At 42.6% G+C, this 22,864-nt stretch overlaps 1 protein-coding gene across 2 annotated transcripts in view; it reads left to right on the top strand.

Moving 5' to 3' along the window:
* LOC109880030 (deoxynucleoside triphosphate triphosphohydrolase SAMHD1) overlaps positions 1 to 22,864 on the top strand; it is a 42,873-nt gene that overhangs the window by 6,000 nt on the left and 14,009 nt on the right. Inside the window, exons 5-8 of one of the 2 annotated variants that reach the window (XM_020472259.2) lie at positions 11,163 to 11,278; positions 11,351 to 11,421; positions 11,531 to 11,686; positions 13,116 to 13,216. In XM_020472259.2, coding sequence (XP_020327848.1) covers positions 11,163 to 11,278; positions 11,351 to 11,421; positions 11,531 to 11,686; positions 13,116 to 13,216 — 444 coding nt within the window. Of the gene's footprint in view, positions 1 to 11,162; positions 11,422 to 11,530; positions 11,687 to 13,115; positions 13,217 to 22,864 lie in introns of both variants that reach the window. The other variant, XM_020472258.2, reaches the window with a different exon arrangement.

Raw genomic sequence — 22,864 nt, 5'->3', positions numbered from 1 at the left:
GCGTCATTCCCAAGGCTGTAATCGCTGCCGACAGGGCTCAAGTACTGAGTAAAGGGTCTGAATATTCGTCAATGTGATAATTAAGGTGTATTTATAAAAATAAATAAAAATAGCGAACATTTCTAAACCTGTGTTTGCTTTGTCATTATGAAGTATTGTGTGTAGATTAGTGAATGGGGGGGGGGCATTTTAATCCACTTTAGAATAACGCTGTAACGCCATAAAATGTGGTAAAAGACAATGGCATATTTTCCAAATGCACTGTAGATAATTGTATGTGTGGGGTACAGAGATGAGGTAGTCATTCAAAAATCATGTTGAACACTATTACTGCACACAGTGAGTCCATGCAACTTATTATGTGACTTGTTAAGCACGTTTTTACTCCTGAACTTATTTAGGCTTGCCATACCAAAGTGGTTGAATACTTATTGACTCAATACATTTCAGCTTTTCATTTTTAATGAATTTGTAAAAATGGAAAAACATGATTCCACTTTGATATTATGGGGTATTGTGTGTAGGCCAGTGGGGGGGGAATCAAAATTAACCTACTTTGTAAATAGTCTGTGACACAAAAAAATAGGGCGGCACACAATTGGCCCAGCGTTTGCCGGGGTAGCCCATCAATTTTGTGTTCTGATTATGAGGCGGCCCTTGAGGAATTTGTTATCACAATAAGTTTGAAAACCCTGCCGTAGGGTATGGGTGTATGCATAGGCGGAATGTGAGTTTGAGGAAGCTATTTTTTTCTAATAGTGAACGATTGCATGCATGCATGCATCAGACTAATGTAAAACAGTCTTCTATTCCTAATGTGTTGAGTAGATTTTAGTCATAAGTTAGGCTAATAATGTAACTCAATCACTGTTAGCAAAACGGACAGTTCTGAACAATGCTTGCACGAGCATGTAGTGCAAAATCAAGTAGAATGTTATTGGTCACATGCGCCGAATACAACGGGTGTTGACCTTACAGTGAAATGTTTACTTATGAGCCCCTAACTAACAATGCTGTTAAAAAAAATACAGATAAGAGATAAAAGTAACAGGTAATTAAAGAGCAGCAGTAAAATAATCATAGTGAGATTATATACAGGGGGGTACCGATACATAGTCAATGTGCGGGGGCACCGGTTATTTAAGTGACTGCATAGATGATAACAACAGAGTAGCAGTGGTGTGGAAAGGGGGCAATGCAAATAGTCTGGGTAGCCATTTGATTAGATGTTCAGTAGTCTTATGGTTTGGAGGTAGAAGCTGTTTAGAAGCGTCTTGGACCTAGACTTGGCGCTCCAGTACCGCTTGCCGTGCGGTAGCAGAGAGAACAGTCTATGACTAGGGTGGCTGGAGTGGAGTCTTTGAAAATGTTTACGGCCTTCCTCTGACACCGCCTGGTATAGAGGTCCTGGATGGCAGGAAGCTTGGCCCCAGTGATGTACTGGGCTGTTCGCACTACCCTCTGTAGTGCGGCCAAGCAGTTGCCATACCAGGCAGTGATGCTCTTGATGGTGCAGCTGTAGAACCTTTTGAGGATCTGAGGACCCATGCCACATCTTTTTAGTCTCTTGAGGGGGAAAAGATTTTTTCGTGCCCTCTTCACAACTGTCTTAGTGTGTTTGGATCATGTTGGTGATGTGGACACCAAGGAACTTGACGCTTTCAACCTGCTCCACTGCAGCCCCGTCTATGAGAATGGGGGTGTGCTCGAGCCTCTTTTTCCTGTAGTCCACAATCCTCTCCTTTGTCTTGATCACATTGAGGGAGCTGTTGTCCTGCCACCATACGGCCAGGTCTCTGACCTCCTCCCTATAGGCTTTCTCGTTGTTGTTGGTGATCAGGCCTACCACTGTTGTGTCATCGGCAAACTTAATGATGGTGTCGTGCCTGGCCATGCAGTCATGAGTGAACAGGGGGTACAGGAGGGGACTGAGCACGCACCCCTGAGGGGGGCCCTGTGTTGAGGATCAGCTTGTCAGATGTGTTGTTACCTACCCTTATCACCTGGGGCGACCCGCCAGGAAGTCCAGGATCCAGAGGGAGGTGTTTAGTCCCAGGGTCCTTAGCTTATTGATGAGCTTTGAGGGCACTATGGTGTTGAACGCTGAGCTGTAGTCAGTGAATAACATTCTCACAGGTGTTCCTTTTGTCCAGGTGGGAAAGGGCAGTGTGGAGTGCAATAGAGATTGCATGATCTGTTGGGGCGGTAATCAGACGTTTCTTCTCCTTTCTTAGCATGGAAAAAATGTAGTCTTTTTATTAACACATTTCATGCAATTCTACTACACTATATCACTGGAGACACAGGCAACATATTTTTTCATATGACAAATTAGTAGCCTACTCTGCTGACACTGACAAACAGACCATTAAAAACGACCTCTTCTTGAAGGCGACTACATTCTGAAATTATTCAGACTCCTTTTGTTACAGCCTTGTACTAAAATTGATGAAATCGTTTTTTAGCCCTCATCAATCTACACACAATGCCCTATAATGACAAAGCAAAAACAGATTCTGGACATTTGTGCAAATTTTTTTAAATAACAAAACAGAAATACCTTATTTACATTTGTATTCAGATCCTTTGCTATGAGACTCGAAATCAACCTCCGGTGCACCCTGTCTCCATTGATTACCCAGCCTACGAAAAGGGGAGGCACAAATTGTATTATATGACATAAATCTGGCCTGGAGGAAAGTATTGTGCCACAGGGTTCAATTCTCGGGCCGACTCTTTTCTCTGTGTATATCAATGATGTTGCTCTTGCTGCGGGCGATTTCCCTGATCCACCTCTACGCAGACGACACCATTCTATATACTTTCGGCCCGTCTTTGGACACTGTGCTATCTAACCTCCAAACAAGCTTCAATGCCATACAACACTCCTTCCGTGGCCTCCAACTGCTCTTAAACTCTAGTAAAACCAAATGCATGCTTTTCAACCGGTCGCTGCCTGCACCTGCATGCCCGACTAGCATCACCACCCTGGATGGTTCCGACCTAGAATATGTGGACGTCTATAAGTACCTAGGTGTCTGGCTAGACTGCAAACTCTCCTTCCAGACTCATATCAAACATCTCCAATCGAAAATCAAATCAAGAGTCTGCTTTCTATTCCGCAACAAGGCCTCCTTCACTCACGCCGCCAAGCTTACCCTAGTAAAACTGACTAGCCTACCGATCCTCGACTTCGGCGATGTCATCTACAAAATGGCTTCCAACACTCTACTCAGCAAACTGGATGCAGTTTATCACAGTGCCATCCGTTTTGTCACTAAAGCACCTTATACCACCCACCACTGCGACTTGTATGCTCTAGTCGGCTGGCCCTCGCTACATATTCGTCGCCAGACCCACTGGCTCCAGGTCATCTACAAGTCCATGCTAGGTAAAGCTCCGCCTTATCTCAGCTCACTGGTCACGATGGCAACACCCATCCGTAGCACGCGCTCCAGCAGGTGTATCTCACTGATCATCCCTAAAGCCAACACCTCATTTGGCCGCCTTTCGTTCCAGTACTCTGCTGCCTGTGACTGGAACGAATTGCAAAAATCGCTGAAGTTGGAGACTTTTATCTCCCTCACCAACTTCAAACATCAGCTATCTGAGCAGCTAACCGATCGCTGCAGCTGTACATAGTCTATTGGTAAATAGCCCACCCTTTTTCACCTACCTCATCCCCATACTGTTTTTATTTATTTACTTTTCTGCTCTTTTGCACACCAATATCTCTACCTGTACATGACCATCTGATCATTCATCACTCCAGTGTTAATCTGCAAAATTGTAATTATTTGCCTACCTCCTCATGCCTTTTGCACACATTGTATATAGACTCCCCCTTTGTTTTCTACTGTGTTATTGACTTGTCAATTGTTTACTCCATGTGTAACTCTTTGTTGTCTGTTCACACTGCTATGCTTTATCTTGGCCAGGTCGCAGTTGCAAATGAGAACTTGTTCTCAACTAGCCTACCTGGTTAAATAAAGGTGAAATAAAAAAATTAAATAAAAATTGTCCATAGTGTCACGGTGCTGACTTTTGCCCAATGCCTGCAGCAAAAGCCTCTACCCCGTCCTCTGGCTGGGCAGAGTACTTTGGGATTTTAGTCACTTCGGTGTAACAAGGGCCTTGCCGTGCGGCCCTACCAACTCTTCTATGTATTCGTAATGGCCCTTCGCGTGAGTTGGGTTTGTTCCTTCGTTCACGTTGTCACTCCCTTATTTCCCGGTCTAGTATGGGGCCTTGGTTAGATGAGGACTTTATTACTTTATGTTTATAGGTTCTTCCTATACTCCCTTACCTTGTGTCTTCCTCTTTTATATATCAATACCTAATAACTTATTTTCTGTTAGTTATTATGCTCGTCAACTAGTAGTCACTTGGAAACTAGTATTGCTATATGTATTTGACTTTTCCAAAGATATTGTCCACACAATGAAATATTCTTTAGTGCAATCACTTTAACCTATAACCAGGGTCACTTTCTGTTCAGTGTCAAAGGCGTTTGCTCTCCAGATCGTTAATCTGGCCTAGTTGTCAAAGTTTCAAGCTTTTATTAAGTCACTCTGTTTTTTGTCTTATACATATCATTACAATTCAATGGTTATACAGTTTCTCAATACAACAATAATGCTCAATCAATCCTTAATGCTTTAAGCTATGCCATATAATATTGCAAAACTTTAAATGCGTTAACACTTCTAACAATATTGACTAAATAGCAAAAATAGTTAAATTACCTTAAATGCTCAGCCCCTTTGTTACTTTCCCGTAATCGGTATTCTTACAGCTATGACGCTAGATTCCGAATTCCACTATCTCTATACACTTCCAACTCTGTGTATGGACTCAATATATTGTAACTGGTGCTTGGCTATTTTTCCTTGAATTGCTAATCACCTCTGGTTTCTGGTGTCAAAAATGTGAACGCCCGCTTTGTCTATGTGATCAAGAGGTGATTAGACCTCTGTTTTTCGGAGACTCAGTCAGGTTCACAAGATTCAACCAGCTTCTTCAGAGTATGACCCAATAAGTACTTAAGCACAATTATCCGGTTCCCAAAATATTGTTTTACTATCAAAAAGCGTATAGTGCAATAGTAAATTTACCTATGATGATTCTCCATATGAAGTCAAATCAAATCAAATTTATTTGTCACATACACATGGTTAGAAGATGTTAATGCGAGTGTAGCGAAATGCTTGTGCTTCTAGTTCCGACAATGCAGTAATAACCAACAAGTAATCTAACTAACAATTCCAAAACTACTGTCTTATTCACAGTGTAAGGGGATAAAGAATATGTACATAAAGATATATGAATGAGTGATGGTACAGAGCGGCATAGGCAAGATGCAGTAGATGGTATCGAGTACAGTATATACATATGAGATGAGTATGTAAACAAAGTGGCATAGTTAAAGTGGCTAGTGATACATGTATTACATAAGGATGCAGTAGATGATATAGAGTACAGTATATACGTATGCATATGAGATGAATAATGTAGGGTATGTAAACATTATATTAGGTAGCATTGTTTAAAGTGGCTAGTGATATATTTTACATTTCCCATCAATTCCCATTATTAAAGTGGCTGGAGTTGAGTCAGTGTGTTGGCAGCAGCCACTCAATGTTAGTGGTGGCTGTTTAACAGTCTGATGGCCTTGAGATAGAAGCTGTTTTTCAGTCTCTCGTTCCCAGCTTTGATGCACCTGTACTGACCTCGCCTTCTGGATGATAGCGGGGTGAACAGGCAGTGGCTCTGGTGGTTGTTGTCCTTGATGATCTTTATGGCCTTCCTGTAACATCGGGTGGTGTAGGTGTCCTGGAGGGCAGGTAGTTTGCCCCCGGTGATGCGTTGTGCAGACCTCACTACCCTCTGGAGAGCCTTACGGTTGTGGGCGGAGCAGTTGCCGTACCAAGCGGTGATACAGCCCGCCAGGATGCTCTCGATTGTGCATCTGTAGAAGTTTGTGTGCTTTTGGTGACAAGCCGAATTTCTTCAGCCTCCTGAGGTTGAAGAGGCGCTGCTGCGCCTTCTTCACGATGCTGTCTGTGTGAGTGGACCAATTCAGTTTGTCTGTGATGTGTATGCCGAGGAACTTAAAACTTACTACCCTCTCCACTACTGTTCCATCGATGTGGATAGGTGGGTGTTCCCTCTGCTGTTTCCTGAAGTCCACAATCATCTCCTTAGTTTTGTTGACATTGAGTGTGAGGTTATTTTCCTGACACCACACTCCGAGGGCCCTCACCTCCTCCCTGTAGGCCGTCTCGTCATTGTTGGTAATCAAGCCTACCACTGTTGTCGTCCGCAAACTTGATGATTGAGTTGGAGGCGTGCGTGGCCACGCAGTCGTGGGTGAACAGGGAGTACAGGAGAGGGCTCAGAACGCACCCTTGTGGGGCCCCAGTGTTGAGGATCAGCGGTGTGGAGATGTTGTTGCCTACCCTCACCACCTGGGGGCGGCCCGTCAGGAAGTCCAGTACCCAGTTGCACAGGGCGGGGTCGAGACCCAGGGTCTCGAGCTTGATGACGAGCTTGGAGGGTACTATGGTGTTGAATGCCGAGCTGTAGTCGATGAACAGCATTCTCACATAGGTATTCCTCTTGTCCAGATGGGTTAGGGCAGTGTGCAGTGTGGTTGAGATTGCATCGTCTGTGGACCTATTTGGGCGGTAAGCAAATTGGAGTGGGTCTAGGGTGTCAGGTAGGGTGGAGGTGATATGGTCCTTGACTAGTCTCTCAAAGCACTTCATGATGACGGAAGTGAGTGCCACGGGGCGGTAGTCGTTCAGCTCAGTTACCTTAGCCTTCTTGGGAACAGGAACAATGGTGGCCCTCTTGAAGCATGTGGGAACAGCAGACTGGTAGACTGGATTGATTGAATATGTCTGTTTCATATGTTAGTGAGGATCATGCTGTCTTATGATCTCTGTTCTCTTTATATACCTTTTTAAAAGGGGAAGTTCCCACTGGGGCTGTAGACCTACGTAATCTTAGGCCTGTGTGTTAACCGGAAGCTTCCTATTATTACCGTTCAAGGTCATGCACTACTGACTCTCACATTGCTGCTTCCGTGTTACTGTTGGCTGATTCCACTCAATCATACCAGCTGGTTGTTTCTACCACTGGAGGTGGCGTAGGTGGTATGTCAAGCGTCAGCTGGGAGAAGTCTATGATAGGTATCTCCTCTGCTTCCCCCTGTTGTCCAGTTTCTGCAGGTGCGGTCCGTGGTTCCATGAGGTCCCGTGAATGCCCTGTGTTGTTGTCCCCATTGTTTGATGGAGTGGGCAGATTCTTTTTATCTCTTGTCACACCCTCTCCAGCATCTGAACACTCCTTTCTCTTAGTTCCTTGCCTCATTATTCTCCCCTTATAGCGTACCCCTAACATTAGCCCATCTATCCTCTGTACCATGCCATAGCTAACCTCCTGTCAGTCTTCCATCTTCAACCAATACCTACTCTTGAGGTACTGACCATCACTCGTTACTGACTTAACTGCTAATCTTCCGTTCACCACAATGTTTGCACATGCCCCATCTTTGGGCCAGTCCTCTGCTTCATCTTCATTATATTTACAGTACCCTAACTTATTGCATGTTGCACCACAAAGCTATTTCCAGATCTTGTGTGTCTAATTATTTTCCCTTTGGTTATGCTAGAACAACGCTCGCACCGATGGTTCCATCCTCCCCTGGTCCTGGCTCCATCCCGTGTAATATATTTCATTGTTTAGCCCTGATAACGCTATCTTCCCCGTTTGCCTGCCCCATTCTATTTCTTTACCATTATACACAACCCTCAACTTTGCCTCTTCTCTGTCCTGGGTCATTTCCCAAGCCATCCCTCTTTTTACCATTACCCTCATTTTTGGCCAATCTCTGGCTTCCTCTAAGCAACCTAAACACACACTCTCCAAATCCTTCCCTTGCCAATTTAGCCTTCCCTGTAGATTTCCCTTTACACTAAATGTATATACAAAACCTAGAAAGCTTGTGGTTCTGACCCGCTTCCATAGACTTACACAGTAATTATGACAACTTCCTTGAAGAAGTCTCCTCCAACCTATCAGAGCTCTTGTCACATGAACTGACATGTTGTCCACCCCATCAAAGGATCAGAGAACTAATCTAGTACTGAAAGCATAAGCTACAGTTAGCTAGCCCTACAGTGCATACAATGTGGTGAGTAGTTGACTCAAAAAGAGAGCAACAATAGTTGAACAGTTTTGAACCAAATTAATTTCTTCAAAAAAATGATAGAGAAGTGTGTGTGAGAGAGCTAGTTATATTCTGTTGTAATTTTTTCCACTTACTTAGCTAGCGAATGCATCTAGCTAGTTTAGTTACTCAAACACCTGGCTCAAACAGAGGGATGCTATGTTAGCTAGCTGGCTATGACTATCCAACACTGGAACTCTTCCAAGTCAAGATAAGCTTTTGGTTTGATTAATTTATTGCCGCTGGGGACAGCTGGTGTAACTGCTGAACTACTTGCTGACTACACTGTACTGCATTATTGTAGCAGGTTTACTAACGCATTTGTTCTTGTAGCGATGCTGACTGATGTTAGCTAATATGGCGACAACGATGTAGGCCTTGTGTAGCAGTTATGATATGAAGGTTTGGTTTGGAAAGTTGGTTACAGACAGCTGATGTGTTGTGCACTGAAGTCCACAAGTGAAAAGAAAAGGTGTGAGGACGAGAGTGTGTAGATGCGAGAAGGAATTATAAAACTAGCAAATCATGCTGTATCTATGTGGCTACTATAAAAGTGAACTGTGTTTGCGTGTCATCGGGAGTGTATTCATTCTGCCCGATTCTGTTAAAATGTTTCTTAAATGGAAGCAAACTGAACAAAACAGGGATAAACTCTCGTTTGCAACTGTTGGACTAATGATTACACCCTATATCAGCTAGATTTGATTTATTTCACCTTTTATTTAACCAGGTAAGCTAGTTGAGAACAAGTTCTCATTTACAAATGCGACCTGGCCAAGATAAAGCAAAGCAGTGCGACACAAACAACAGAGTTACACATGGAATAAACAAGCGTACATTCAATAACACAATATAAAGAAGTCTATATACAGTGTGTGCAAATGGTGTGAGGTAGGTAGGCAATAAATAGGCTATGGTAGCGAAGTAATTACAATTTAGCAGATTAACACTGGAGTGATAAATGAGCAGATGATGATGTGCAAGTAAAGATACTGATGTGCAAAAGAGCAGAAAGTAAATAAAAACGGTATGGGGATGAGGTAGGCAGATTGGGTGGGTTATTTATAGATGGACTATGTACAGCTGCAGCGATCGGTTAGCTGCTCAGAAAGCTGATGCTTAAAGTTAGTGAGGGAAATATAAGTCTCCAGCTTCAGCGATTTTTGCAATTTGTTCCAGTCACTGGCAGCAGAGAACTGGAAGGAAAGGTGGCCAAAGGTGGTGTTGACTTTGGGGAGGACCAGTGAGATATACCTGCTGGAGCGCGTGCTGCGGATGGGTGTTATCGTGTCCAGTGAGCTGAGATAAGGCGGAGCTTTACCTAGCATAGACTTCTAGATGACCTGGAGCCAGTGGGTCTGGCGACGAATATGTAGCGAGGGCCAGCTGACTAGAGCATACAGGTCGCAGTGGTGGGTGCTATATGGGGCTTTGGGGACAAAACGGATGGCACTGTGATCGACTGCATCCAGTTTGCTGAGTAGAGTATTGGAAGCAATTTTGTAGTTGACATCGCCGAAGTCGTGGATTGGTAGGGTGGTCAGTTTTACAAGGGTAAGTTTGGAGGCGTGAGTGAAGGAGGCTTTGTTGCGAAAATAGAAAGCCAATTCTAGATTTGATTTTGGATTGGAGATGTTTAATATGAGTCTGGAAGGAGAGTTTACAGTCTAGCCAGACACCTAGGTATTTGTAGTTGACCACATATTCTAGGTCAGAACCGTCCAGGGTAGTGATGCTAGTCAGGCGGGCGGGCAGCGAACGGTTGAAAAGCATGCATTTAGTTTTACTAGTATTTAAGAGCAGTTGGAGGCCACGGAAGGAGAGTTGTATGGCATTGAAGCTCGTTTGGAGGTTAGTTAACACAGTGTCCAAAGAAGGGCCAGAAGTATACTGAATGGTGTCGTCTGCATAGAGGTGGATCAGGGAATCGCCAGCAGCAAGAGCGACATCATTGATTTTATATATATATATATATATTATATAGTCTGCCCGAGAATTGAACCCTGTGGTACCCCATAGAGACTGCCAGAGGTCCAGACAAAAGAGTCTGCCCGAGAATTGAACCCTGTGGTACCCCCATAGACTGCCAGAGGTCCAGACAACAGGCCCTCTGATTTAACACACTGATGGAGGCAAGAGTGTGCAAGGCGGTATTGATTGTGCCGCTGTCTGTCGCTCAAATGTTAATTATGAGCTTATAAGGGAATAAAGTTAAGGGACATCACCCTGGGCGGGGTGAACCTCAGTAAGGGATAAAAAGGGAAAACACCATATTTTGAACTGAGTGTGTTACTTGCAAATTACTGTAAGTGTATGTATGCTCTGGGTTGCAGTCCTTATTAAACAAACTAACCTCTGATCAAATAAGTTTCCTGTGGTCTCTTGTATGAACAGGGCAGAAATCCCTAACAGTATAGGGAAAATTTGAGTATCATGTAGTAGCCTAAACTTATCGATGTGACATTGACCTGAATGAATGAAATATGAATGATAGTCATCCAATATGCTGTAATAGAAATAAGGTAATGCTCATTAAAAAACGGTGTCCTCCCTCATCTTAAACGGCACTGACCGCCACTGGAGTACTTATCTAGTCCATTTTCTTTGAGGGAAGCTTAGGTTCCACCCTTCTCCCAAAGTGTATAGCCTATGCTTACACCAATCATATGTTTTTAAATCCATAATGGGAAGTGTGCAAGTGCACACTTCTGGAAAAGCGTGGAGAATTGGGATTCAGCCTGGAGAATTGGGATTTCAGCCTATGTGGTTTCAGGCCCTATCCTGCATTTAAAAGGCACAACAGAAACTGGCCTAGTTGCTTTTCAGACCTGAGCCCCTTCCCTAAGCTCCCACTCCTGTGGTTGCCTGGCAGGTTTAATCGGTTGTACAATGGTTATTAATTGGTTGTGTTGTGGTTATGTGTTTTCAGGGTGGGCTACCTAGCAGGTCGGCTGGTCCAGGAGTTGAGTGAGAGACAACCAGAGCTCCTCATCTCCAGTAGAGACATCCTGTGTGTCCAGATTGCTGGGCTCTGTCACGACCTGGGTGAGTCTCAATCTCTCCCTCCTTCCCTCCCTCTTTTCCAATCTTATTCTGTTGAATGTGATCTCTTTCCAGGTCATGGTCCTTTCTCCCATATGTTTGATAGCATGTTCATCCCCAAAATGCATCCAAAGTCCAAGTGGAAGGTAAGACTACAGTCTGAATAACCTCCTCTTTCTTGTCATAGCCTTCTCTCCTCATCTTCCTGTGTGGGCGCGAGAATGTCCATGTCACATGTATGTATGTGTGTTACAGCATGAGAATGCGTCACTTGCGATGTTTGACCATCTGGTGTCTGTGAATGCCTTGGAGCCAGTGATGAAGGATCATGGCCTGGTCCTACCTGATGACCTGGTCTTCATCAAGGAACAGATTGCTGGACCACAGAACACTGTCCCTCTCAGACAGGGGGTGAGTCAGGAACACTGTCCCTCTCAGACAGGGGGTGAGTCAGGAACACTGTCCCTCTGACAGGGGGTGAGTCAGGAACACTGTCCCTCTGACAGGGGGTGAGTCAGGAACACTGTCCCTCTCAGACAGGGGGTGAGTCAGGAACACTGTCCCTCTCAGACAGGGGGTGAGTCAGGAACACTGTCCCTCTCAGACAGGGGGTGAGTCAGGAACACTGTCCCTCTCAGACAGGGGGTGAGTCAGGAACACTGTCCCTCTCAGACAGGGGGTGAGTCAGGAACACTGTCCCTCTCAGACAGGGGGTGAGTCAGGAACACTGTCCCTCTCAGACAGGGGGTTAGTTAGCTAGTCAGTCGACTAGCTAGTCAATCAGCCTCAATCAATTAAGAATTTAAGCATCAATCAACATTTTGTGAAGTACTTTATGAATATGATTTACTGATGCTTACTAGCAGTATATTGACTACAGGTTGAATTCAAACTCTTAAACTTCTGGATACGCTAATTAGCATTAGCGTGAAAAACTACTGCTAACCTACCAGTGGCTCCAGGTCATCTATAAGTCTTTGCTAGGTAAAGCCCCGCCTTATCTCAGCTCACCGTAGCAACACCCACCTAGAGCATGCGCTCCAGCAGGTATATTTCACTGGTACCCAAAAGCCAATTCCTCCTTTGGCCGCCTTTCCTTCCAGTTCTCTGCTGCCAATGACTGGAACGAATTGCAAAAAGAGACTTATATCTCCCGCTCTAACTTTAAGCATCAGCTGTCAGAGCAGCTGATCATTGACCAACCGATCATTGCACCTGTACACAGACCATCTGTAAATAGCCCAACCAACTACCTCGTCCCCATATTGTTATATATTTTTGCACCCCAATATCTCTACTTGCACCTCATCTGCACATCTATCACTCCAGTATTAATTCTAAATTGTAATTATTTCGCCACTATGGCCTATTTTTTTGCCTTACCTCCCTAATCTTACTACATTTGCACACACTGTATATAGATTTTTTATTTTGTGTTATTGACTGTGTTTGTTTATCACATGTGTAACTCTGTTGTTTTTGCCGCACTGCTTTATATTGGCCAGTTTGCGGTTGTAAATGAGAACTTGTTCTCAACTGGCTTACCTGGTTAAATAAAGGTGAAATAAATCAAATAAAAACTCTGGTTAAGTATCCCTTGAACTAATTTAGAGTTACTGTACATGCTCGGATTTCAAAGGATTAGTCTAATTCTGAGTCTTGTCTTTCCACAGTGGCCTTATGAGGGCCGTCCAGAGGAGAAGTCTAATTCTGAGTCTGTCTTTCCACAGTGGCCTTATGAGGGCCGTCCAGAGGAGAAGTCTAATTCTGAGTCTCTTTCCACAGTGGCCTTATGAGGGCCGTCCAGAGGAGAAGTCTAATTCTGAGTCTCTTTCCACAGTGGCCTTATGAGGGCCGTCCAGAGGAGAAGTCTTTCCTCTATGAGATTGTGGCCAACAAAATGAGCGGCATCGATGTGGACAAGTGGGACTACTTCGCCAGGTGAGTCCCCCAGTTGGAGTTGATCTCTCTCTTAGAAACCATCATCAGTTACTGGAGTAAGCTATATAGAGTACCACAGTATATGTCATAATACCCATAAAACCTAGCGGTCAAACAGGGAAATGGGGCTGTGTTTCGTTCTGATAACTGTGTAAATCTCTCGAGGACAGGGTGACTTTATCAAGATATTTGCCTGTATTTAGAGCCGACTGTTGATAAGTCACCTTGTCCAAGAGCTTTACACGGTTATCAAAACATCACACCAGGGTAAGAATACAGGAAACACAGCCCTTATTTTAAGTGATTCTAAAATCCCCTATGGGGAAAAATGATTGGAACCATTTCCCTGTTTGACCGCTAGGTTTCATGGGTAATATGACCCCTCCACTGTGGGGCTCTATTAGAGATCTAACAATACATAGGACCACTGGTGTACACTACCGTTCAGAAGTTTGGGGTCACTTAGAATTGTATTTTTATTTTTAAGAAAAGCAAAAAGAAATGTCCATTAAAATAACATCAAATTGATCAGAAATACAGTGTAGACATTGTTAATGTTGTAAATGACTATTGTTGCTGGAAACGGCAAATATTTAATGGAATATCTACATAGGTGTACAGAGGCCCTTTATCAGCAACCATCACTCCTGTGTTCCAATGGCATGTTGTGTTAGCTAATCCAAGTTTATCATTTTAAAAGGCTAATTGATCATTAGAAACCCCTTTGCAATTATGTTAGCACAGCTGAAAACTGTTGTGCTAATTAAAGAAGCAATAAAACTGGTGTTCTTTAGACTAGTTGTGTATCTGGAGCATCAGCATTTGTGGGTTCGATTACAGGCTCAAAATGTCTCCATTTTTTGATTTCACCTTTATTTAACCTGGTAGGCCAGTTGAACAACTTCTCAACTGTGACCTGGCCAAGATAAAGCAAAGCAGTGTGACAAAAACAACAGAGTTACACATAAACAAATGTACAGTCAATAACACAATAGATTATTTCTATGTACAGTGTGTGCAAACGTAGAAGAGTAGGGAGGTAAGGCAATAAATAGGCCGCAGAGGTGAAATGATTACAATTTACCATTAACACTGGAGTGATAGATGTGCAGATGATGATGTGCAAGTAGAGATACTAGGGTGTAAAAGAGCAGGAAGATAAATAACAATATGGGGATGAGGTAGTTGGGTGTGCTATTTACAGATTGGCTGTGTACAGGTACAGTGATCGGTAAGCTGCTCTGACAGCTGATGCTTAAAGTTAGAGAACATATATAAGTCTCCGGCTTAAGTGATTATTCTTTTTTTTAAATTCGTTCCCGTCATTGGCAGCAGAGAACTGGAAGGAAAGGCGACCAAAGAACGTGTTGGCTTTGGGGATGACCAGTGAAATATACCTGCTGGAGCGTGGGTCTTGCTATGGTAACCAGTGAGCTGAGTTAAGGCAGGGCTTTACCTAGCAAAGACTTATAGATTACCTGGAGCCAGTGGGTTTGGCGACGGATATGTAGCGAGGGCCAGCCAATGAGAGTGTACAGGTCGCAGTGGTGGGTGGTATATGGGGCTTTGGTGACAAAACGGATGGCACTGTGATAGCCTACATCCAGTTTGCTGAGTAGAGTGTTGGAGGCTATTTTATAAATGACATTGCCGAAGTCAAGGATCGGTAGGATAGTCAGTTTTACTAGGGTAAGTTTGGCAGCATGAGTGAAGGAGGCTTTGTTGCGGAATAGGAAGCCTATTCTAGATTTAATTTTAGATTGGAGATGCTTAATGTGAGTCTGGGAGGAGAGTTTACAGTCTAGCCAGACACCCAGGTATTTGTAGTTGTCCACATATTCTAAGTCCGAACCGTCCAGAGTAGTGACGCTAGTCGGACGGGAGGGAGGGTGCGGGCAGCGATCGGTTGAAGAGCATGCGTTTAGTTTTACTAGCATTTAAAAGCAGTTGGAGTCCACGGAAGGAGTGCCGTATGGCATTGAAGCTTGTTTTGAGGTTTGCTAACAGTGTCCAAAGACGGGCCAGATGTATACAGAATGGTGTCGTCTGCATAGAGGTGGATCAGAGAATCACCTGCAGCAAGAGCAACATCATTGATACAGTGAGGGGGGAAAGTATTTGATCCCCTGCTGATTTTGTACGTTTGCCCACTGACAAATGGTCAGTCTATCATTTTAATGGTAGTTTTATTTGAACAGTGAGACAGAATAACAACAAAAAAAATCCAGAAAAACGCATGTCAAAAATGTTATAAATTGATTTGCATTTTAATGAGGGAAATAGGTTTTTGACCCCTCTGCAAAACATGACTTAGTACTTGGTGGCAAAACCCTTGTTGGCAATCAGAGGTCAGACGTTTCTTGTAGTTGGCCACCAGGTTTGCACACATCTCAGGAGGGATTTTGTCCCACTCCTCTTTGCAGATCTTCTCCAAGTCATTAAGGTTTCGAGGCTGACGTTTGGCAACTCGAACCTTCAGCTCCCTCCACGACCCATTTTCAATGCCCTGCCTGAAGGGGTTCTCACCCAAGATTTGACGGTACATGGCCCCGTCCATCGTCCCTTTGATGCGGTGAAGTTGTCCTGTCCCCTTAGCAGAAAAACACCCCCAAAACATAATTTTTCCACCTCCATGTTTGACGGTAGGGATGTTGTTCTTGGGGTCATAGGCAGCATTCCTCCTCTTCCAAACACCGCGAGTTGAGTTGATGCCAAAGAGCTCCATTTTGGTCTCATCTGACAACAACACTTTCACCCAGTTGTCCTCTGAATCATTCAGATGTTCATTGGCAAACTTCAGACGGGCATGTATATGTGCTTTCTTGAGCAGGGGGACCTTGCGGGCGCTGCAGGATTTCAGTCCTTCACGGCGTAGTGTGTTACCAATTGTTTTCTTGGTGACTATGGTCCCAGCTGCCTTGAGATCATTGACAAGATCTTCCCGTGTAGTTCTGGGCTGATTCCTCACCGTTCTCATGATCATTGCAACTCCACGAGGTGAGATCTTGCATGGAGCCCCAGGCCGAGGGACATTGACAGTTATTTTGTGTTTCTTCCATTTGCGAATAATCGCACGAATAATCGCACCAACTGTTGTCACCTTCTCACCAAGCTGCTTGGCAATGGTCTTGTAGCCCATTCCAGCCTTGTGTAGGTCTACAATCTTGTCCCTGACATCCTTGGAGAGCTCTTTGGTCTTGGCCATGGTGGAGAGTTTGGATTGGTTGATTGCTTCTGTGGACAGGTGTCTTTTATACAGGTAACAAGCTGAGATTAGGAGCACTCCCTTTAAGAGTGTGCAATTAAAACGGTACCATAGAGGCACAGAATAAGTTAGAGGAAAAACAAAAAGAAATGGAGGAACTTATTCAAGAAAGATCCAGTGTAATAGATTATAAAAATAAAGATCCAGTGTAATAGATTATATAAAGAAAGCGAACTGGATGGCATATGGGGAAAAATGCACCAAATTATTTTTCAATCTTCAATATAGAAATGCTACTCAAATGTTTTTATTAAAACTTGTTACAAATGATGGCGTCACGCATAATTCACCAAATTATATTTTGAAAGAGGACGTAAAGTACTTTAAGAATATGTTTTCATTTCAGGCTCCTCCATCTCCACTCACTGAAAATAATTGTATGGATTTTTTTCCTAATAATATTGTAAAATGAACATCTGTACAGAAAGACTCATGTGAAGGTCAAATTACAGAGGAGGAACAGAAAGACTCATGTGAAGGTCAAATTACAGAGGAGGAACAGAAAGACTCATGTGAAGGTCAAATTACAGAGGAGGAACAGAAAGACTCATGTGAAGGTCAAATTACAGAGGAGGAACAGAAAGACTCATGTGAAGGTCAAATTACAGAGGAGGAACTGCTTGATGCAATTGGGGCTTTAAGGATGGGAAAACTCCAGGGCTGGATGGCATACCAGTAGAAGTATTAAGGCTGGGAAAACTCCAGGGCTGGATGGCGTACCAGTAGAAGTATTAAGGATGGGAAAACTCCAGGGCTGGATGGCATACCAGTAGAAGTATTAAGGCTGGGAAAACTCCAGGGCTGGATGGCATACCAGTGGAAGTATTAAGGCTGGGAAAACTCCAGGGCTGGATGGCATACCAGTGGAAGTATTAAGGCTGGGAAAACTCCAGGGCTGGATGGCATACCAGTGGAAGTATTAAGGCTGGGAAAACTCCAGGGCTGGATGGCATACCAGTGGAAGTATACAAAACTTTCTTTGGTATACTCAAAGAACCATTATTAGCATGTTTTAACCACTCCTATATAAATGGTAGATTATCAGACACGGAACAAGAAGGTCTGATATCATTATTACTGAAACAGGACCAAAGTGGTATATATAAAGATCCAGTCCATTTAAAAAATGGAGACCTCTTACACTTCAGTGTTGTGATGCAAAAGTCCTAGCAAAATGCTTGGCGCATAGAATTAAAAAAGTATTGTCAGATATTATTCATCCTAATCAGACAGGTTTTTTTACATGGACGATACATTGGAGATAATATAAGACAAGTACTGGAAACAATAGAATACTATGACATATCGGGGACACCAGGCCTGGTTTTCATAGCTGATTTTGAAAAGGCTTTTGATAAAGTACGACTGGAGTTTATATATAAATGCCTAGATTATTTCTATTTTGGGCAATCTCTTATAAAATGAGTTAAAGTTATGTATAGTAACCCTAGGTGTAAAATAGTAAATAATGGCTACATCTCAGAAAATGTTAAACTATCTAGAGGAGTAAAACAAGGTTGTCCAGTATCGGCATATCTATTTATTATTGCCATTGAAATGTTAGCTGCTAAGATTAGATCAAACAATAATATTAAGGGATTAGAAATCTGTGGCTTAACAACCAAGGTGTCATTGTACGCTGATGATTCATGTTTTCTTTTAAAACCACAAATAGAATCTCTCCATGGCCTCATAGAGGATCTAGATACTTTTGCTATTCTCTCTGGATTAAAACCAAATTATGATAAATGTACTATATTACGTATTGGATCACTAACAAATGCAAATTTTACATTACCATGTAGTTTACCAATTAAATGGTCTGACGGAGATGTGGACATACTCGGTATACAAATCCCAAAATAAAGAAATTATCTCACTCCAATAAATTTTTATAGAAAGTTGGCAAAAATAGATAAGATCTTGCTACCATGGAAAGGAAAATACCTGTCTATTTGTGGAAAAATCACCCTGATTAACTCTTTAGTCATATCAGTTTACCTATTTGCTTATGGTTTTTCCTACACCTACATGAACATAAAATGTTCATTTTGATTTGGAATGGCAAGCCAGAAAATTCAAAGGGCCTATTTATATAATGAATATGAAGGCAGAAATGATTAAAAATGAAAGCATTAGACCTCTCACTAAAGGCATCAGTCATACAAAAGTTATACTTAAATCCAAACTGGTTCTCTAGTAAATTGGTAGGAATGTCTCATCCTATGTTGTCACGGTGCTGACTGTTGCCCGTCGCCTGCAGTAAAAGCCTCTGTCCTGGCTGGGCAGAGTACTTTAGGATTTTAGTCACTTCGGTGTAACAAGGGCCTTGCCGTGTGGCCCTACCAACTCTTCTATGTATTCGTAATGGCCCTTCGCGTGAGTTGGGTTTGTTCCTTCGTTCACGTTGTCACTCCCTTATTTCCCGGTCTAGTATGGGGCCTTGGTTAGATGAGGACTTTATTACTTTATGTTTATAGGTTCTTCCTATACTCCCTTACCTTGTGTCTTCCTCTTTTATATATCAATACCTAATAACTTATTTTCTGTTAGTTATTATGCTCGTCAACTAGTAGTCACTTGGAAACTAGTATTGCTATATGTATTTGACTTTTCCAAAGATATTGTCCACACAATGAAATATTCTTTAGTGCAATCACTTTAACCTATAACCAGGGTCACTTTCTGTTCAGTGTCAAAGGCGTTTGCTCTCCAGATCGTTAATCTGGCCTAGTTGTCAAAGTTTCAAGCTTTTATTAAGTCACTCTGTTTTTTGTCTTGTACACATTATTACAATTCAATGGTTCTATAGTCCCAATACATCAATAATGCACAATCAATCCTTAATGCGCTATGCTATGCCAAATAATATTGCAAATGTAAATCGCTTAACACACTTCTTATAACTCTTAAACAAAGCAAATAACCATATATTTACCTTAAAGCTCTATTCCCTTGGTCCTTCACGAAACTGCTCTTTATAAGAGTAGTCATATTTTTACAGCCCCTGCTGTTTATAATACTATAATTTTCTTATTTAGTCTGAATTTCCTATGGTTCCACTTTTTACTCCCTACTGTTTAGATATTGATTCCCTTTTATCGACCCTCTGCTACTACGAGGCTTACTTATTTCTGGGCTTTTTCCATCTTGCCAAACTGCAATTTTCACTGACACACCCAAGATGGAACTTGTTGCTCCCAAGAGTTCTCTATGCCTGAAGTTCTCTCTTTCACAACTGTGTTCTCTTATTCTTTTTATGTGGTGTGAGCTTCCAGTGTACAACACAATTCTTAAGATATACCTGTCAATAGTTTGCTTGTGCCTTGATGTCAAAGTAGTCAATACAAACAGAGTATAGTAAAAGTAATTCACCTTGTCTGATGATTCTCTATGATGTCCAAATGGGTTGAGGATCATGCCTAGGCACTGATCTCTCCTCCTTTTATACCTCTTTTAGACACTCAGTTTGGGGGAAGATGTTCGGGAGTGCAATCTAACACAGTGTGCCATTTACATTATGTCCTTGCCACTTTTTGTTGCCGTGTGCTCAAGATTTTTTTTATTTTTTATTTTACCTTTATTTAACTAGTCAAGTCAGTTAAGAACAAATTCTTATTTTCAATGACTGCCTAGGAACAGTGGGTTAACTGCCTGTTCAGGGGCAGAACGACAGACTTGCCAGTTCGGGAGTTTTTGAACTAGTCCAACACTAACCACTAGGCTACCCTGCCGCCCCAGATTAAGTAGCACTTAGTCCAATGTTAGTTCCTTCAGCACTGATGCCCATAAGTATTCTTCTGTTGGGGCGTTGGTTTGGTAGGTCTGTTCATACCACTCCTCCTCAGTCTTCCTGTAGGTTGGTTCTTGTTTAACCTGTTATGGCTGCATCCCTTTGTTCTCAATAACCAAATCTAACTGCCTGTAGCTCAGCCCCAGTGGCACGGATATGCATATTATTGGTATCATTTGAATGGAAACATACTGAGGTTTGTGGAAATGTTAATTGAATGTAGGAGAATATAACACAGATCTGGTGGAAGAAAAGAGAAAGAAAGAGCAGACGTTTTCTGTTTTTTATTGTTGTAGTATCATCTTTCACATGTACTAGAATAAGATGCTGGAGATAATTCTGATGGATAACACAAGAGTAGGTGTGCAAAGTTTCAGACTGATAACTTCAGGAATGGGTGAGCAACATGACATTTAGCATGAAGTCACCCAGGTGTCCCACACAAGTTGCCCAAATGTACCCAAGTGGCCGAAATGGTGAAATGACCTATAACTATATACAGCAGTGCAAATAACTATATACAACATATCAAATAGCAATTCTAACACACACACACAAAAAATGTTTTTTTTTTTTATTTAGAAAAAATGTCCCAAAACATGTCCCATAGCAGTCTCTTTCTGATGTAAAGCAGAGGCAAACTGAACAAGTGGTGCAGTTCATGCGACACAGAACACAACGATGCCTCCATGCTGTGCCCTTTTGGCCCTGAGGCACAGTCATGCCTGCAGTAATGAACTGTGGCATATGAACACCACTGGGGGCAGAGGTAGAGCGGGCAGCTTGGCACCGGGGGCTCCCAGTTGGAGTCGCTATCACTGTGAAAGAAAACAACATAAAAAAAATATTTGTATTGTATGAGCCTTTTATCATCACATAAAATTAACAGATATGTATTGTATAGAGCAGAGGGAACAGTCACTAAGGTGAAGTGCTGTTCCATTCAACTCCGGCCATTGTTGTGGGCCTGCCCTCCCCTGAACAGCACCCAATGGCTCTTTCATATGGAAATGAAGAGGAGTAGCAGGCGCAGTGGCCATGTGTGTTTGCTGTTCTACTCCATTCCATTTGAATAAAAAAAATGGGAAATATAATCTGACATGGAATATATATTTTTTTATATACATTTTTTCTCTATATATATATATATATATATATATATTTCATAAAACGGCATTAGCACTTACCCGTCCAGAAGTACAGCTCCTCAGTTCCTAATTGGACCATAACACTCAAAGATTCCTCAAACAAAAAATCTGTCTCACTTTCACTTTAGACTTTGACTTCGCTTTTCCTGATTTATTCGCCATGATGTCTTCAATGAAATCGTTGAAAATACAACTTTCTGAAATACAGCTGCGCGTAACAAGCCTCACAGCAACTCCTCTGATCGTCAAGGTGAGAATGGAGTTTGTTACGCATGCGATATCAAACAAGGAATGTGCTCCAACCCCAAACCATCACATACTGGCGTTTACCTCAGCTCATTGGCTATCTACCCAGCTAGATTTCAAGAAGATCAGTGGTCAAGAATATTTAATGTTACAAAGTTTTGTATTTTTAGTTGTCACTGAAATTTCCCCTGATGTTGATCCCTGTACAGGGTTCGCAGCCATTACAGGTTAATGCCCAGTACTTGTAGTTCCCGTGCATTTGGCTCTCTCTGCTGGTCACTTGCTGTTGTGGCAGTTTCTTCTTTCATTCCTCAGGCAATAGTTGGTCTTAGAGCCCATGAATGTGGCTCTGGATCTGGACTGGCCACTGAGGGAGGGGTCTGATCTTTTTTGGCTTTTGCCACAATGTTCAAGAAGAGCCTTTTTCTCTTTATTCAGATTACACCGGCCCACTTTCGATTGATCCCAGCTCTGCAGATTCTGCTGTGAGTCAGAGTCATTAGATCATTTATTTTGGTATTGGCCATATGTAGCTCGTTTTTGGTCACAGGTCCAGGAATGGCTGAAGAATTGCAACATTTGCCTAGAACTAACGCTGCAGACAGCAATACTGGGTGATTTGAAAAGCCATAATCAATAATATAATAATTATTTTAGCAAAAATGTTTATTTTTCATTTACAATCTGTAGAAGCTATGAGAATAGGAAGGTTCAAGTCGTTTGAAGCATCACAGCACAGTTGAAAAATATATGGCAAATAGAAATCTAAAATGGATGATGTTGAGAGATGGATGGGAGAGGTTGAATGGAGCTGAAGGGTGGGACTGGATGATGTTGAGAGATGGATGGGAGAGGTTGAATGGAGCTGAAGGGTGGGACTGGATGATGTTGAGATAGATGGGAGAGGTTGAATGGAGCTGAAGGGTGGGACTGGATGATGTTGAGAGGTTGAATGGAGCTGAAGGGTGGGACTGGATGATGTTGAGAGATGGATGGGAGAGGTTGAATGGAGCTGAAGGGTGGGACTGGATGATGTTGAGAGATGGATGGGAGAGGTTGAATGGAGCTGAAGGGTGGGACTGGATGATGTTGAGAGGTTGAATGGAGCTGAAGGATGGGACTGGATGATGTTGAGAGATGGATGGGAGAGGTTGAATGGAGCTGAAAGGTGGGACTGGATGATGTTGAGAGATGGA

Source organism: Oncorhynchus kisutch, linkage group LG24 (assembly GCF_002021735.2).
Source record: "Oncorhynchus kisutch isolate 150728-3 linkage group LG24, Okis_V2, whole genome shotgun sequence".
Taxonomy (NCBI): domain Eukaryota; kingdom Metazoa; phylum Chordata; class Actinopteri; order Salmoniformes; family Salmonidae; genus Oncorhynchus; species Oncorhynchus kisutch.
The sequence above is the reverse complement of the archived record's forward strand: the minus strand, read 5'-3'. Positions and strand labels throughout refer to the sequence as shown.